The sequence below is a fragment of the Dama dama genome, chromosome 11 (assembly GCF_033118175.1).
Source record: "Dama dama isolate Ldn47 chromosome 11, ASM3311817v1, whole genome shotgun sequence".
Classification (NCBI taxonomy): domain Eukaryota; kingdom Metazoa; phylum Chordata; class Mammalia; order Artiodactyla; family Cervidae; genus Dama; species Dama dama.
The window spans coordinates 59,972,049-59,989,777 of record NC_083691.1 but is presented as its reverse complement, the minus strand read 5'-3'; the positions used below and the strand labels follow the sequence as shown (position 1 = coordinate 59,989,777).

Genomic DNA, 17,729 nt, shown 5'->3' with positions numbered 1-17,729 from the left:
AAAAATCTATAATTATTTCAATAAAAAACATTTAAGAATTCTATTGCAAACACGTATAAATGAGGGATAAAAACAATGTAAGTGAGAATTCCCCACTTTTCCTGCAGGGGCCCTGGTTTCAATCCCTGGTTGGGGAACCAAGATCGAACAAGTTGCACAGCAGGGGGAACCAATAGACAATTAAAATTACAGTTAAAATTCTGTTTGTCTAGCACATTTTGGAAAGTCTTTCTCCAAAAAGTCTCCTAGTAAACTATACTTCACTCAGTAAAGAATAACATGAAGAGCCAATTAATACATTAGCAACAAATTTCTATCACTTTTAGTAGTCACCTATAATACACTAAAGAAACTTTTAACTTCTGCTTAAAAACCTCACTATCCTATAACACAGTCTTTACCAAATTTATATAATGGTTCTTTAAAACTGTCATCTTCTGGGTAATTTTCACCCCATGAAGTGAAACTTTTATACCAGACAGAGCGCAATTTATAATAAATCTCAGCTCCACCATCCACTAATAGCTAAGGAACAGTAGAGTCCCTAAAACAGTAACCACTGCGAAGGTAGATGAGATGCCACTTGGAAAGCAAACGGGTTCCTAGTGAAACAGCACACTGTGACCTCATACGCTGTGGATGGCCATCACTGCCCAGTGACACTTACTCTGCCTCACGCACACTGCAGTACTATTGCCAAGGATCATAGCTCCTATGTCACACCCCCAGATTTATATACAGTAACGATCTATACCCCTACAACTAAAGGTCTACACCCCTAGGATCCCATCCCCCTCCCCGCCACGCCAGTTTACAGCTTACTACTTAAGTCATTTAAATTCCAAGTACTAGCAACAGCTGCGTCTTTAACTTTTCTCCAACTGCTTTTATTATATGCTTTGTTTTCTTTAGTTTTTTTTACCTTTAGTTTATAAATTGCAGGACTTCCTGGAAAAAGTTTAGCTGCTCGTTCAACCCAGTATTTAGCTCTTCCATCGGTAACGTCATTTTTACAGAGCAATTCTGCAATCTTCAACACAAGATCTTTCTGTGTTGGGTTTAATTCCACTGAACGCTGATACCAAAAACAATTAAGAAATTAGTAGGATTCCTAAAGTCTATACACTCATACACAAAATTTAAAAACTTAACAAGTACTCCATTACAAACTATTTCTAAATGATAACACGTTACTTCAAAGTTGTTGAAATTAAACTGTCTGCAAGTTTTTTGAAAATGAATAAAAATTTATTTGGTAAATGCAAAAAAGAAAAGGAAGGAGGGAAGGAAAGGAACCATGCATTTCTCACTATAGTAAACTTAAAATTTACAAGTGTTAATATTCTTTTCCAAGTGCTAACCTCTCCATGACAAAATACTTTGGCACTCTTTGGGCCAAATATTTTAAAATCTGTTTCAAGCTTTTTTGCTTAATAGTATGATGATATAAGCGCTTGTTTTCAAGACATCCATAAAACATACCTGAATTATTTACTACATAAATTAACCTGGACATTATGTGTGTGGTTATGTTCTAACCTTATACAGTTTACCTTGTAACATTCAACAGCTTTCTCTATGTTTTCCTCCACTTCGTAAAGAAGACCGAGAAATCTGTGAGCTTTGGGATCCCTTTCTTGCACATTAATATATGTAGATATATATCTGTTCAGAAATAATAATATAAAAACAATCTTTAAAATATCACATTTAGAACTGTGTTTAAATGCAGAGAGAATACTTTATGCTAAGCAACCACTAAACTAATTACTACTGTTTTCTGATGAACATCACTATTTACTTAGAGCAGAGTATGAAGAAATTCAGGAGCATCCACAGGAAGAAACAGACAACACCCAGACACACACACACAGTCGACAGCACCTAGACACAAAGTCGACAGCACCTACACACACACACAGTCGACAGCACCTAGACACAAAGTCGACAGCACCTACACACACACACACACACACACAGTCGACAGCACCTAGACACAAAGTCGACAGCACCTACACACACACAGTCGACAGCACCTAGACACAAAGTCGACAGCACCTACACACACACAGTCGACAGCACCTAGACACAAAGTCGACAGCACCTACACACACACAGAGTCAACAGCACCTAGACACAAAGTCGACAGCACCTACACACACACAGTCGACAGCACCTAGACACAAAGTCGACAGCACCTACACACACACACACACAGTCGACAGCATCTAGACACAAAGTCGATAGCACCTACACACACACAGTCGACAGCACCTAGACACAAAGTCGATAGCACCTACACACACACACACACAGAGTCGACAGCATCTAGACACAAAGTCGATAGCACCTACACACACACAGTCGACAGCACCTAGACACAAAGTCGATAGCACCTACACACACACAGTCGACAGCACCTAGACACAAAGTCGATAGCACCTACACACACACACACACAGAGTCGACAGCATCTAGACACAAAGTCGATAGCACCTACACACACACAGTCGACAGCACCTAGACACAAAGTCGACAGCACCTACACACACACACACACACAGTCGACAGCACCTAGACACACACACACACACACACACACACACACAGAGTTGATAGTACCTAGACACACAGTAAAGAGCACCTACACACACAAAGTCAACAGCACCTAGACACACACACACACAAAGTCAAGGACACACTCACTTTGTCATTAAACGTTACATTCACCTAAAGTTTTCCTCAGTGCTATCCACTCATAAGAAATGAACACATAAGTTACCTTTTTTTCTATTACACTTTGGTAAAGCACTACAAAGTTTTGCAGAGAAATTACAAAGTGATTACAGTAAACCTTTAAGTTATCATAATGCAAAATACTAAAGAGCACTAATTCCCAAACAAACACTAAGATAATCAGTTCATCTTTTTTTTTTTTTTTCTCTCTTTTTTTTTCTGTTTATCTTTTAAACAATAACATCTAAGGGGACTGCACAGGAGTCACTCAGTATACCACCAAATGCAGATGACTTGAATACAAACAAGGATCTTCTAGGCCCAGTGAACGTTATCATAGGAAGACTCACACCACAGATTAACACTGGAGGAAAAAGTGTCATTTTATAAAGTAAGGAACTATAGCTGCTAGGTCAATAAAGGTGCTAACATTTTCTTATCAAAATTTTCATCTTCCCATCAATGCCTTCAATAGCCTACCTCCCTCTTAATTTCCAGCTTTAAGCTACTGAAAATCAGGAGATCAGATCAACAACCTTCTTGGCCTTGGAGGATCACTCACTAGTAGTCAACTAAAGTTATCTCTGACACAAGCTATTCTCCTGCCCAGCAATTAGTTTAACCTTATACTCACTGCTATTTTCTAGCTGATGGAAGTAGCAGATAGCTAACCAGGAAGAAATCAAGATGTAAGCATGGTTCTCTTTTATTCTAACCTAAAACAATCTCTAGAGAAAGTTTAATGCCAGACGATTTCTTGCCCGAGGTAGGGACAAGCAGCCAGCATGTAGAAAGCATCATTCTAGACTCAATCTTCACATAATCCACTCTTGTCCTCACCATCAATCTGAGGGATGAATCCCTCATTTCCAGGACATACTTAGGAAGAACTGCTAAAACACCCATTTTTATCCATTTCAAAGAAGAACATAAGAAAAGGCCCTGGTTTTAGACTTAAGGCAAGTTGACAGTTTGATACTTACTTTTTAGCAAGATCATATTCTTTAGCTTCATAATACAGCTTTGCAAAATAGAATCCTTTCATTGACTTCTAAAAAAAAAATTAAGAATTATTTTATTCTTCGTATTTCGAATTTTGCATATTCTTCATAAGAATTAAAATCTGTTGTAACAATGTTAACACCCACTCAGTATTCTTGACTGAAAAAAATCTCATGGACAGAAGAGCCTGGTGGGCTAGAGTTCATGGGGTCACAAAGAGTTGGACAAGACTGAGCACACAAGCAACCTAGCACTTAAAAGGTAAAAACTGCCTGGAGAAATGCACACATGTTCTAGAATCATGAAACTACGTCTAATTCTCATGAAACAACAAACAAATTTAAGGAAAACAAGACAAGATGACATCAGAAATTAAGAACTTATATATCAGCAAGAAACCTTAGGAACCGTGTGGTGTTCCTCTCACTTTACAGCTAAGTAAACAGACAGAGCCCACTTTCCTGGCGGAGAAGTACACCAGAGAGAGACCTCACTTCTCCTGCCATGTGCACACCTTTATGGGGGAAGAGTGACAAAGTACTGCAGAGCCGCTGAGGCACTGGGGCTTCCGGGTCCAGTTACCGACCTCTCCACAGACCATTATCTTACACTCAAAGAGTTAGACAGACAGAAATAAAATTTGCCTCTCCTGGTATTAATTCTCCTGGTAATAATCCAAGTCCACACCCTGGTTCTTTTATGTCTACAGGCTCCAAAGTCCAGAATTGCTGGAGCACACCAGACGGTGTCATACACACATGATTAAAGTACAGAGCATCAAACAACTTATTTTGAAAATGACAGAAAGACACAGAAAAATAAAAATCAATGTATTATGTGAAAAAAGCAATGTTTTCATTTACTGATTTTATTTCTAAAAAATATGGATGTTAGATGTTGCTGTGCCTACTAGTCTCCAGGCATCATTCTGAGTGCTGGGGAATTGGCAGTAAACAAAGTCTGTCTTCAAGCAGGAAGCTTGCACTTCAGGAAGGGTGACAAGCAGACAGTAATCTCCATGGAGGCAGGACAGAATGCTCTTACAGCACCTCATCAGTTCTCTACAGAACACATTTTGACAAAGCTACAATCAGTACTTATCCCAAAAAGCACAGGCACCCTAACAGTGCCTATCTAGCTGGGAGTTTCTCCTCCCTCAGCTGGTGAGGGTGGAGGCGCACAGACAAGGCATCACGTATTTTATACAATGGGAAAGAGACAGGCTTGTCAGGGAAGGTCTTGGGAAGGGGGATATTTGACTAGAAACCTGATTAATGTGCAGAAGTGGTTACCTGGGGCAGGTGAACTGCAAAAATTTAACACCTCTTCACTGTTTACTATGAAGTATTTCCATTTTCTCCTTTTTATGAACTCTACAGAAGACACTCCTGAATGGCACCCATCTTCCTGAAACACTCTTCTCATGTCTTCAACAAACACAGGTTCTCCTCACTTCACTTCTATCATGGTGGTCATTCCCTCTCCAGCTCCTCTTCTCTCTCAGACTGTCTCATCTGGGATATATAATCCATCTCACTGAGGACTACCCTGACTCCCAGATATGTGTCTTTGATTCTCCTGAGCTCTAAATTTATGTGCAAATGATCAAGATGTGATAGTTCTACCTTCTGGGTTATCTCAATCCACATTTTTCTACATCTCTACTGCTACTGTCAAAGTCCAGGCCCTGCTATCACCTCTCTGTGGGAAGACTGAAATGGCTATTCCTGTCTCCCTCTCAAAGTTAACTTGTCAAAACATAACACAAATGACACTGTGTATTTAAAACTGTAAACCCTTTTTTGGCTTCCATTACACTTTGAAAATATCCCTATTTCTCACCAAAGACTAGCATAACATGGCATCTGCCTAGCTCTCTAACTTTACCTTGTCTGCCCCATGCATGCTATGGTCTAAAACCAGTGACTAAAACCAGAATGCAACTGTCCAACTGGGGCAGCCCTGAGCAGTCCGTTTAATTTAAACAAAGGTAACAGCAGGTACTGATATAATACGGTTTCTGCCCAGTACATTCAACGTCAGAGTGAAGAAATTCAATGAAGTCAAATAAATGGCAGAGTAACTATGATTCTTCTTCAGGTAGCCAACGCTTCGTCATCCAATCAGAGTCATATATGAATTCATGACCAAGATTCTCACTAACCTAGTCAAAGGATAGCTAGGGGCAGTGAGTCTGAGGATCAGCTGAGGAAGAGCACCCGGCTGGGCGTGCATGCCTCATGTCTGCACAGGAAAAGACACGAAGAGCAGAGCGAGAGGAGGGGCCCCAGAGCCACTCACCTCCCCTGCACACCATGGCAGTTAGGTCCAGTACACCTATCAGAGCATCACACAAGTATATCTTAAACCAAGCTGAGTAGAGAGTGAAAATTCCAGTGAAGCAAACAGGAAAAACTCATTTTATCTAGGTTTTCACTAGGATTAAAGACCCTGAAAGTGGGTTCTCCCAATCCTTTTTATCTTTTTAGTTTTAAGCTAAGGTTATCAGAAAAGTTACCATACTGGCTTTAGGCAGTCAAACATTGAAAGAACTCACTTTTGGTCATGTCTTGCTATGCTTGTAGAGACTCATCTACCACTGGATCATTCACTCAGTAACAGAACTGCGTTTACATCTGCACTCAATGTAAACTGGGTTCAGACCTTCATGAGACAGGTTGGTTTTACTATAATGATAATGGTTGTTTCTTTAATAAGCCTCCTCAGAATAAGAGGAAATATCCTCTTATCCTCTATGTTCAGGCAATGCAGGCATAGAGTCTGCCTGAGGAGCAACCTAGTCAAACAGAACATCAGTGAGGTTCTGACCGAATGCTTCTAAGAATCCCATCTAGGCAGGACAACAGAGCTGCAACAGGTGGTATTTCAGATGTCAATGAAGCTATAAAGAGACATGAAGGAAACTTAAACCAATCCGAAAAGGCTACATTCTTAGGATTCCAACTATATTACATTTTGGAAAAGGCAAAACTACGTAGACAGTAAAAACGTTAGTGGTACCCTGGGCCTGCAGAGAAGAAGGTACGAACAGCAAAACACAGAGGATCTTTAGGGCAGCGAAGCTACTATGTATGACACAATAACAATGAATACATGTCTTTATACATTTGTCAAAACCCATGACTGTACACCACCAAGAGTGAACTCTAAAGTAAACCATGGACTTTGGATGAAAATATTTAGATTCATCAACTGTAACAAGTGTTCTATTCTGTGGGAAATGCTGACACTGGGGCAGGCAGGACGAATGTGGGAAAATTACCTTCATTACAATTTTGCTCTGAACTTGAAACTGTTCTAAAGTCTACTAAAAAAACATTTAACTCTAATTTTCCACAAAGTACCCTCAGCAAAATGAACCAAGAACACATTAAAACTATTATACACCATAACCAACAGGAATTTTTGTCCGAGGAATGCAAGGTTGATTTCATACAAGACAATGAGTTAACTAATACATCACATTAAAAGAACAAAGGCAATAAACTGCAAGACCATGTCAAGTGCCATCAAAAGGAAAACAGTATGTGACAAAATCCAACATTCATTCATGATAAAAACTCTCAGAAAACTGATTCTCTCAGAAAGCAAAGAATATCCTCAACATGATCAGTTCAGTTCAGTTGTTCAGTCGTGTCCAACTCTTTGCGACCCCATGAAGTGCAGCACGCCAGGCCTCCCTGTACATCACCAACTCCCGGAGTCTACCCAAACCCATGTCCATTGAGTCGGTGATGCCATCCAGCCATCTCATCCTCTGTCGTCCCCCTCTCCTCCTGCCCCCAATCCCTCCCAGCACCAGGGTCTTTTCAAATGAGTCAGCTCTTCACATCAGGTGGCCAAAGTATTGGAGTTTCAGCTTCAACATCAGTCCTTCCAATGAACACCCAGGACTGATCTCCTTTAGGATGGACTGGTTGGATCTCCTTGCAGTCCAAGGGACTCTCAAGAGTCTTCTCCAACACCACAGTTCAAAAGCATCAATTCTTTGGTGCTCAGCTTTCTTTATAGTCCAGCTCTCACATCCACACATGACTACTGGAAAATCCATAGCCTTGACGAGATGGACCTTTGTTGGCAAAGTAATGTCTCTGCTTTTTTAATATGCTGTCTAGGTTGGTCATAACTTTCCTTTCAAGGAGTAAGCGTCTTTTAATTTCATGGCTGCAATCACCAACTGCAGTGATTTTGGAGCCCAGAAAAATAAAGTCGGCCACTGTTTCCCCATCTATTTGCCATGAAGTGATGGGACTGGATGCCATGATCTTAGTTTTTTGAATGTTGAGCGTTAAGCCAACTTTTTCACTCTCCTGTTTCACTTTCATCAAGAGGCTCTTTAGTTCTTCTTCACTTTCTGCTATAAGGGTAGTGTCACCTGCATATCTGAGGTTATTGATATTTCTCCCAGCAATCTTGATTCCAGCTTGTGCTTCCTCCAGCCCAGCGTTTCTTATGATGTACTCTGCATATAAGTTAAATAAGCAGGGTGACAATATACAGCCTTGACATACTCCTTTTCCTATTTGGAACCAGTCTGTTGTTCCATGTCCAGTTCTAACTCTTGCTTCCTGACCTGCATACAGGTTTCTCAAGAGGCAGGTCAGGTGGTCTGGTATTCCCATCTCTTTCAGAATTTTCCTCAACACGATAAAGGTCATTAATGAAGAGATCACAGCTAACATCATGTGCAGGGCTTCCCAGGTGGTACCAGTGGTAAAGAATCTGCCTGCCAAGCAGGAGATGCAGGTTCAATACCTGGGTCGGGAAGATCCACTGGAGAAAGAAATGGTAACCCACTACAGTATCCTTGCCTGGGAAATCCCATGGATAGAGGGACTTTTGTAGAGGATTTCTGGCAGGCTATAGTCCACAGGGTCACAAAAAAGTCAGACATGACTTAGCAACTAAACAACACCAATAGCAACACCACACTCAATGATGAAAGATTAAAGGCTTTCCCCTTAAGATCAGGAATGGCTTTCGGTGCTTCTATTCAACACTGAGTTGGAAATTTTAATCAGAACAATTTTAGACAGGAAAGAAATTACAAAAACAGAACAAAACTGAATTGAAAGGAAGCAGCAAAACTATCAATATCCATAGATGATGCAATCCTATATAAAGTCCCAAAAAATTCACAAGAAAACTACTATAGCTAAAAAGCTAATCCAGCAACACTGCAGGACACAAGATTAGCACACAACAGTCAGCTGTGCTGAACGAGCAGAAGAGTGAATTGATAAAGCAATTTCAGTCACAAAAGCTTATGAAAGAATCAAATACCTGGGAGTAAACTTACCCAAGGAGGCAAAAAACCTGTATGCTGATAAATTTAAAACACTGCTGAAAGGAATTAAAGACCTAAATAAATGGAAAGGTGTGTTCATGAATAGGATGACCTAATATTACCAATGGGTGAATACCACCCAAAGGAATCTACAGATTCAATGCAATCTCATGAGAATTCCAACAGCCTTTTTTGAAGAAATAGAAAGGTCAATCCTCAAATTCATATGGTATTATAAGGGGCCCCAAACACACTCTAGAAATAGAATGAAGTTGAAAGACATACGATTTCCCCAATGCAAAACTTAGTATAAGACTCCAGCAATCAAAACAACATGCCACTGACCTAAGGAGAGACATATAGACCAACTAAACAAAATTGAGAGTTCAGAAACAAACCCATAAAGCTATGGACAAAAAATTAATTTCTAACAAGCATGCCAAGTCTATTCAGTGGAAAAAGAACAGTCTCTTCAATAGACGGTGATGATACAATTGATTTTCCACGTGCAGAAGAATGAAATCACACCCCCTTCCTCACACCATCTATATACCTTCCTCACACCATGTATACAAACTAACTCAAAATGGGTCAACATTAAGAACTAAAATTCACAAAACTCTCAGAAGAAAACATAGGGTTAAATCTCCGTTAGCTCACATTTGGCAATGTACTCTTAGATATAACACCAAAAACATAAGAAACAACAGATAAATGAGATTCATTAAAATTAAAAACGTTTTGCATCAACTGACATTACAAAAAAAAGTGAAAGGAAAACTTATAGAATGAGAAAAAGCATTTGGAAATTATATCCAAAATATATAAAGTATTTCTACAACTCAATAACAGACAAATATTCAATTAAAAAGCCCAAAGCAAAGGGCTTAGGTAGCTACTGCACTAAAGATATGCAAATAACCAATAAGCCATGCAAAGATGCTCAACATTATTAGTAATCGGGAAAATGCCAATCAAAGCCACAATAAAAAACCCCTACCAAGATGGCTCTAATTTTAAAAAGAAGAAAAAAAAAAAAAGAATGTAGAGAAACTGAAATCCTCTTACACTGCTGATGGAGATAAAAAATGGTGCTGCCACTATGGAAAACGGTTTGCAATTTATCTAAAGCTAAACACAGATTACAACCCAGCAATTCTACTCATGGGTACAAATTCAAGAGTTAAAAACAAAATCTCAAATAGATATCTGCACACCCATGTTCTCAGCAGCGTTACCCACAATAGCCAAAAGGCAGAAACAACTCAAGTGTCCTTCAACAGATAAAGGGATAAACAAAATGTGGTCTATACAGACAGAAGATTAATATAAGTGGCTCAGATCACACGACTGTTATTGCAAAATTCAGACTTACATTGAAGACAGTAGGAAAAACCACTAGGCCTTTCAGGTAGGACCAAAATAAAATCCCTTACGATTATACAGTAGAAGCAACAAACAGAGTAAAAAAAAAGTGACAAACAGATTCAAGGGATTAGATCTGATAGTGTGCAGACTATGGACGGAGCTTTGTACCACTGAACAAGACAGTGATCAAAACCATCCCCAAGAAAAAGAATGCAACAAGGCAAAATCGCAGTTTTGAGGAGGCCTTACAAATAGCTGAGAAAAGAAGAGAAGCAAAAAGCAAAGGAGAAAAGGAAAGATGTACCCACCTGAATGCAGAGTTCCAAAGAATGGCAAGGAGATTAGAAAGCCTTCCTCAGTGATCAATGCAAAGAAATAGAGGAAAACAATAGAATGGGAAAGACTACAGATCTCTTCAAGAAAATTAGAGATACCAAGGGAACATTTAATGCAAAGTAGAGCACAATAAAGGACAGACATAGTATGGATCTAACAGAAGCAGAAGATATAAGAAGAGCTAGCAAGAATACACAGAACTATACAAAAAAATATTTCCCTGATGCTGGGAAAGATTGAGGGCAGGAGGAGAAGGGGACGACAGAGGATGAGATGGTTGGATGGCATCACCGACTCAGTGGATATGGGTTTGGGTAGACTCTGGCAGTTGGTGATGGACAGGGAGGCTTGGCATGCTGTGGTTCATGGGGTCGCAGAGTCAACACGACTGAGCGACTGAACTGAACTGATAGAAAAAAAAGAACTTAATGACCTAGATAACCACAATGGTGTGATCACTAACCTAGAGTTAGACATCCTGGAGTGTGAAGTCAAGTGGGCCTTAAGAAGTATTATGATGAAAAAAGCTACTGCAGGTGACAGAAATCCAGCTGAGCTATTTCAAATCCTAAAAGATGATGCTGTGAAAGTGCTGCACTCAATATGCCAGCAAATTTGGAAAACTCAGCAGTGGCCACAGGACTGGAAAAGATCAGTTTTCATTCCAATCCCAAAGAAAGGCAATGCCAAAGAATGCTCAAACTACCGCACAACTGCGCTCATCTCACATGCTAGCAAGTTAGTGCTCAAAATCCTTCAAGCCAGGCTCCACCAGTATGTGAACTGAGAACTTCCAGATGTACAAGCTAGATTTAGAAAAGGCAGAGGAACCAGAGGTCAAATTGCCAATGTCCAATGGATCACAGAAAAAGTAAGAGAATTCCAGAAAAACATCTGCTTCATTGATTACACTGAAATCTTTGACTGTGTTGATCACAACAAACTGGGAAAAATTCTTAAAGAGTGGGAATACCAGACCACCTTACCTGCCTCCTGAGAAACCTGTATGCAGATCAAGAAACAACAGTTAGAATCAGACATCAAACAGCTGACTGGTTCAAAATTGAGAAAGAAATACATCAAGGTTGTACACTGTCATCCTGCATAAGCTTATATGCAGAGTACATCATGGGAAATGCTGGGCTGGATGAATCACAAGCTGGCATCAAGACTGCTGGGAGAAATATCAACCACCTGAGATATGCAGATGACACCACCCTTATGGCAGAAAGAGAAGAGGAACTAAAGAGCCTCTTGATGAAAGTCAAAGAGGAGAGTGAAAAAGTTGGCTTAAAACTCAACATTCAAAAAACTAAGATCATGGCATCTGGTCCCAGCACGTCATGGCAAATAGATGGGGGAAAAAATGGAAACAGTGACAGACTTTTTTTTCTTGGGTTCAAAAATCACTGCAGATGGTGACTGTAGCCATGAAATTAAAAGACGCTTGCTCCTTGGAAGAAAAATTATGACAAACCTAGACAGCATATTAGAAAGTGGGGACATCACTTTGCTGACAAAGGTCAGTATAGTCAAAGCTACGGCTTTTTTTCCAGTAGTCATGTATATATGTGAGAAAAGTGAAAGTCCCTCAGTCATGTCCGACTCTTTGCAACACCATGGACTATACAGTCCGTGGAATTCTCCAGGCCAGAATACTGGAGTGGGCAGCCTTTCCCTTCTCCAAAGATCTTCCCAACCTAGGGATTGAACCCAGGTCTCCCTCATTGCAGGCAGATCCTTTACCAGCTGAGCCACAAGGGAAGCCCAAGACTACTGGGAGTGGGTAGCTCATCCCTTCTCCAGCAGATCTTCCCCACACAGGAATCGAACCAAGGTCTCCTGAATTGCAGGTGGATTCTTTGCCAACTGAACTATGAGGGAAATTGGACCATAAAGAAGGCTGAGGGCCAAAGAATTGATGTTTTTGAGCTGTCATGTTGGAGAAGACTCTTGAGAGTCCCTTGGACAGCAAGGAGCTCAAACAAGTCAATCCTGAAGGAAATCAACCTGGAATATTCATTGGAAGTACTGATGTTGAAGCTGAAGCTCTAATACTTTGGCCTGATACTGGGAAAGACAAGCAGGAGGAGAAGGGGTGACATAGGATGACTTGGTGGTGGCTCAGACGGTAAAGAAACTTGGTGGTGGCTCAGACGGTAAAGAATCTGCCTACAGTGCGGGAGACCTGGGTTGGGAAGATTCCCTGGAGGAGGCATGGCAATCCCCTCCAATATTCTTGCCTGGAGAAACCCCATGGACAGGGGAGCCTGACGAGGTGCAGTCCATGGGGTCGCAAAGAATCAGACAAGCCTGAGCGACTAAGCACAGCACATCTCACTAAAAGAGGATTATCTTTAGATAATTAAACAACAATTATTAAAGACTAACATACAGAATCACGAAATTTGGGGGAAACCTGATCATTTCTATCTCCAGTCGCCTCATTTTACAGGGAACTGAAGTCCAGTAGATTAAGTGTCTTGTTGAAGCATACACAGTCAGTAAGGAGCACAGCCAATGCTACATAGCAGGACAATCCAGTTCCCTCAGTGCTGCTTTCCATGACACTTCACACCACTAGAAGCAAATACCTGATTTCACTTAAGTTGCTAAGCATCAACTGATGTGGGGTTGAAAACAGGAACATTCAGACTCGAGAGACACCACACTGCCCTTCACCTTACACAGTCAACAGACTCCCCCTCTCACATACACTCTCTGCAAAAAGGTGAAGCTAATGGGTTTGTTATAAACTGATGGGCTCCAGATTTGTGGATTCCTGACAAGGGTGAGGGCGAGGGTTAAAGAGAGGACAAGTAAAGTTGAGGTACCCAACAGTGAGTTCCTAATCCTGTTCTCTTGGAAGGTTAGGTTAAAGGAAATCTATCAAAAAATACAACAGAAGAAACAAAGAGAGAAAAATGTGGATGACCAAACCAGAACCAACTTTCAGTCAATGAGAACATCAGAAAGATAACAGAAAAAAGAGAGGGAGAGAGGAGAGAAAGAAAAAATGCTCAATGAAATACAAGATGTTCCAGAAGTGAAGGAAATAAGTTTGTCAACTGAAAGAAAACGTCCAGAAAATCTACAGGCAATCAAGAACAAGAATCACATATAACCTCCAACAGTACACTGCAATTATGCAGCAATGCTCTCAAAATTGAGAAAAAAATAATTTCAAACCTAGATTTGACAACCCAACTAAAGATTAGGTAAAGACATTTTTTGTCAGTAGAAAGGGTTTAAAATGGGGAAAAGAAGATCAACAAAGCAAGGGTTAGGGGCACTGACTCTCTGAACAGTTGAAAATCTATGGATACTTAACAGTCGTCCCCTTGTACACACACACACACACACACACACACACACACACACTCTCTCTCTCTCTCTCTCTCTCTCTCCCCCTCCAGAACCCTGGCTCCTCCATATCCAAGCTTCCGCATCCTCATTTTCAGCCAACTGTGGACCCCACAGCACTGCTCTATGCATTCATCGAGAAAAAACACCAAAAAACCCCTTCATGTAAGTGGATCTGTGCTGTTCAACGAGCAACTGTAATACGTATATTACTCAGAAGTATGACATACAGATGTTTAAGGTAGAACAAATAACCAAGAGCTGTCAAGCTGCCTCTGAGAAGCAGGAAATCGGGGGTGTGGAGTAGAAAGTCAACTAGATATAAAACTAAGAAAACTAAATAGAAGCCATCTGGGGAAAAAAAAAATGAAGTGACATTTTCAATAAAAGCAAAAGCAGGTGTTGGTTGTGTATGCTCAGTCTTGTCCAACTCTTTGAGACCCCATGGACTGTAGCCCGCCAGGTTCCTCTGTCCATGGAATTTTCCAGGCAATAATACCGGAGTGGGCTGCCATTTCCTCTTCCAGAGGATCTTCCCGACTCAGGGATGGAACTTGCACCTCCTGCGTTGGCAGGATTCTTTACCAACTGCACCACCTGCGAAGTCCTAACAAAATCAAAAGCAGGTGTAAAGGAGTAGAAAATAGCAAAACAAAAGACGAAGTAAAGAAATGAGTGGAAGCTTGGGAAGACATGACTATGGACCCATCACAGCACTTAGAATTTGGATAACCCAGAAAACTGGTCTGTTCCAACATGGCCAGTGTCTGCCCAACTGGGTACCGAGTACATACACCTTAATCTTTTTATACTCTTCACAGCCACTTTCTCTGCTCCCTCCCTCCATCATCTCCCTCCCAACCTGTCCAAAGCACCATGTTCTGTCATTTCACTCACACCTACGATTACAGCATTACTGTCATGTGTTCCAAAGTTTTTGTTTATTTTGTTGTTTCAGTTGCTAAGTCACGTCCGACTCTTTGGACCCCATGGACTATAGCCCACCAGGCTTCTCTGTCCATGGGATTTCCCAGGAAATACTGGAACGGGTAGTCATTTCCTTCTCCATGGGATCTTCCCAACACAGGGATCAAGCCCGAGTCTCCTGCACTGGCAGGTGGATTCTTCACCACTGATCTACCCGGGAAGCCAGGAAGACCTAATATACTCTTACCAAAGTCTAATTTAAAAGTTTCAGTTCATTTCTTGAGGTTAACCAGGATCCTTAGGGCAAGGGACCTTCCAACTCTGAACACCCATCCCCGATTCCTGGAGATCCACCCCAGGACCGCCTGAGAAGCAAGCCTTTATCAACTCTGCACCTGAGGCCTCCCTCAGTGTCTTGCTATTTTAGTGTGTGTGCTTAATCTTTCAGTCTTGTCCAACACTTGTGACCCCAGAGACTGTAGCTTGCCAGGCTCCTCTGTCCATGGGATTCTCCAGGCAAGAATACTGGACTGGGTTGCCATTTCCTTCTCCAGGGGATCCTCTCGAATAAAGGAATCAAACCCTGGTCTCCCTTATTGCAGGCAGACTCTTTACTAAGATACAAGGGAAGCCCCATGAAGCAACTGAAACAAAACAAATAAAAAGTTTGCTATTTTAGCACCAGATATTAAACCACTGAATCTGGGGGATTCTTTTTACTCTCTGCTTCTCTAGAGGTCCACCTAGGACCTTGTCCTGCAGTCTCTCTCCAGGACACTGACATCAAAGTTTTCTCCTGATGTTCATTAGCTATCCTTCAGCTTGCACAACAACTGTGACTCCAACCACAGCAGAAGTGCTTCTCCTGCAGGAAGTGGAATCGGTCCCCCAGTGGCTGTCCCCTAACCCTCTCCTCCTGCCACCAGAAGCCTTTCCTCCTGGTCTACGCCCTTGAGATCCAGGTATCAGGCTGCTAAATTTCAGGGACCTACCTTTGGGTTGTCTCCCAGAATATATGGTCTAACTATAGCTAGATAAGGGATGTTAACTCCTTGAATTATCATTTTAAACATTTCCATTATGATTAAAGCACCTCTTTTAGGTCTTTATCTGGGACCGAAAGTTATCCACTGCACTTGCTAATGAATATCCCACTGAAGTCCCCAGGTTCAAAAGTCAATGATTTCTCCCTGTCTGAAGAAAAACATCTGGTTATAATACTCTTTATACATGTAAAAGAGGTGACAATAGTAACCAATCCTTAAAGTTTTGTGCCCACTCTTCTTTGTTGATGGAAAAGTTCCCTAGTTCAAAGAACATTCTAATTCCTGTCTAGACAGTGGTTTTTACGCTTTGGAGAGCCAGGGTCCCCACTAAAAATTTCTTAAAAGCTCTAAACTTGCTTTAGAAGAAAAAAAAAAAAACCGGCCACATCAGTTTCAGGGGCAGAGAACGTTTAATGAGCTTCCGTTTTTGACTCTGTTAGGTACATTTGCATTTACAGCTATGCCAGCAGTTTGAAGTTACTATCTGAAGGTTGGCACCTATTCCCCTGCTCCAGACGCACAGGCTGTAACCCACTCCATACTCCTAAAAGAAACGAAATCATACCCACTGCCAAAATCCTGCTGAGCTACCATGTGCCCCCGGAAAAGTATCTTTAATCTCCCCAGGTCCCAACAGCCACAGGGTTGTCGGGAGCACAAAGTAAAATAATATATGCCTAACATGTGGTAACCAAGACACTATTACGGTGCCGTTACAATCCTGACTGTCCACTGGTTTTGTTTTTAATTTCCTCATACATCTTTATTCGCATAGGCTCCAGCCCAGAACACCTGGAATGACTGTCCCTGTAACAGCCACATCTACTGAGAGCTTACCACGTGCCAAGCACTGCCCTGAACGTTTATCATGGCACATCCTAAAAACTCCTATCGATACCCTAACTCCCAACCTATTAACGAAATAAGCGGCAGTTGTCTCGAATCCCATAGCGCGTGCTTGGCGGAGCTGCGACTCGGCCCTGGGCAGCGACTCCGGGTCCGGCGCCCCCTTCGCCCACCCTCTGGCATCAAGGTCCGCGGGATCCGCTAGGCACCCAGTTAGCTATCTACCCCGGAGATGGCAAAGTACCCCGAGAGGCGTCGTCGTAAGGCCAAAGAATCTACCCCAGAAACAACGCCCGTAAGGAATTCAGAACCACCGGGACCCCGTTGAAAAACAAAATGCCCGGAAAGCAGTTTCCAAAGCGGTGAGTGAGAGGCGGCAGGGCGGCTGCGCCTCGGCGTAGAGGCCAGGCCGCCCGAGCGCCGGGAACGAAGAGCAGGAAACGAAACAGGAAGACGAGAAACAGAGAGCGCCAACGCCCGCCCGCCGCCTCCCCGTCCCCCGCCCGCCGCCGGCCGGCCGCGCCTCAGCGGGAGCCATGGCGCAGCTGCCGCGGGCCCGCCCGGAGGCCGTGGCCCCGGCCTGCTCACCTCCCGGGGTGACGGGGCAGAGCCCTGCACCGAAGCGATGTATCGCTCTACGTCGGCCTTACTGCGCCTCATCGTGCCGCCGACTAGGCTCTGGGTAACGAACGCCAGCGCCGAGGCCGCAGCGGCCTCCGTCGTCTCGGGAGCGCGCCGCCCGAAGGTCCGTGACGCAGCGCCGTCGCCGGCGAGAGGGCGACGCGCCTGCGTGGGTG

The 17,729-nt window shown here is 42.3% G+C and overlaps 1 protein-coding gene across 2 annotated transcripts in view; it reads right to left on the bottom strand.

Moving 5' to 3' along the window:
• LOC133064859 (E3 SUMO-protein ligase RanBP2-like) overlaps positions 1-17,692 on the bottom strand; it is a 58,694-nt gene extending 41,002 nt beyond the window's left edge. The window contains exons 1-4 of one of the 2 annotated variants that reach the window (XM_061155359.1): positions 17,521-17,692; positions 3,720-3,787; positions 1,554-1,665; positions 923-1,075 (exon numbers count right to left, since the gene is read on the bottom strand). In XM_061155359.1, the coding sequence (XP_061011342.1) occupies positions 923-1,075; positions 1,554-1,665; positions 3,720-3,787; positions 17,521-17,592 (405 nt within the window). In that variant the 5' untranslated portion in view covers positions 17,593-17,692. The remainder of the gene's footprint in view (positions 1-922; positions 1,076-1,553; positions 1,666-3,719; positions 3,788-17,520) is intronic. The other variant, XM_061155360.1, reaches the window with a different exon arrangement.
• Between the last annotated feature and the right edge of the window lie 37 nt (positions 17,693-17,729).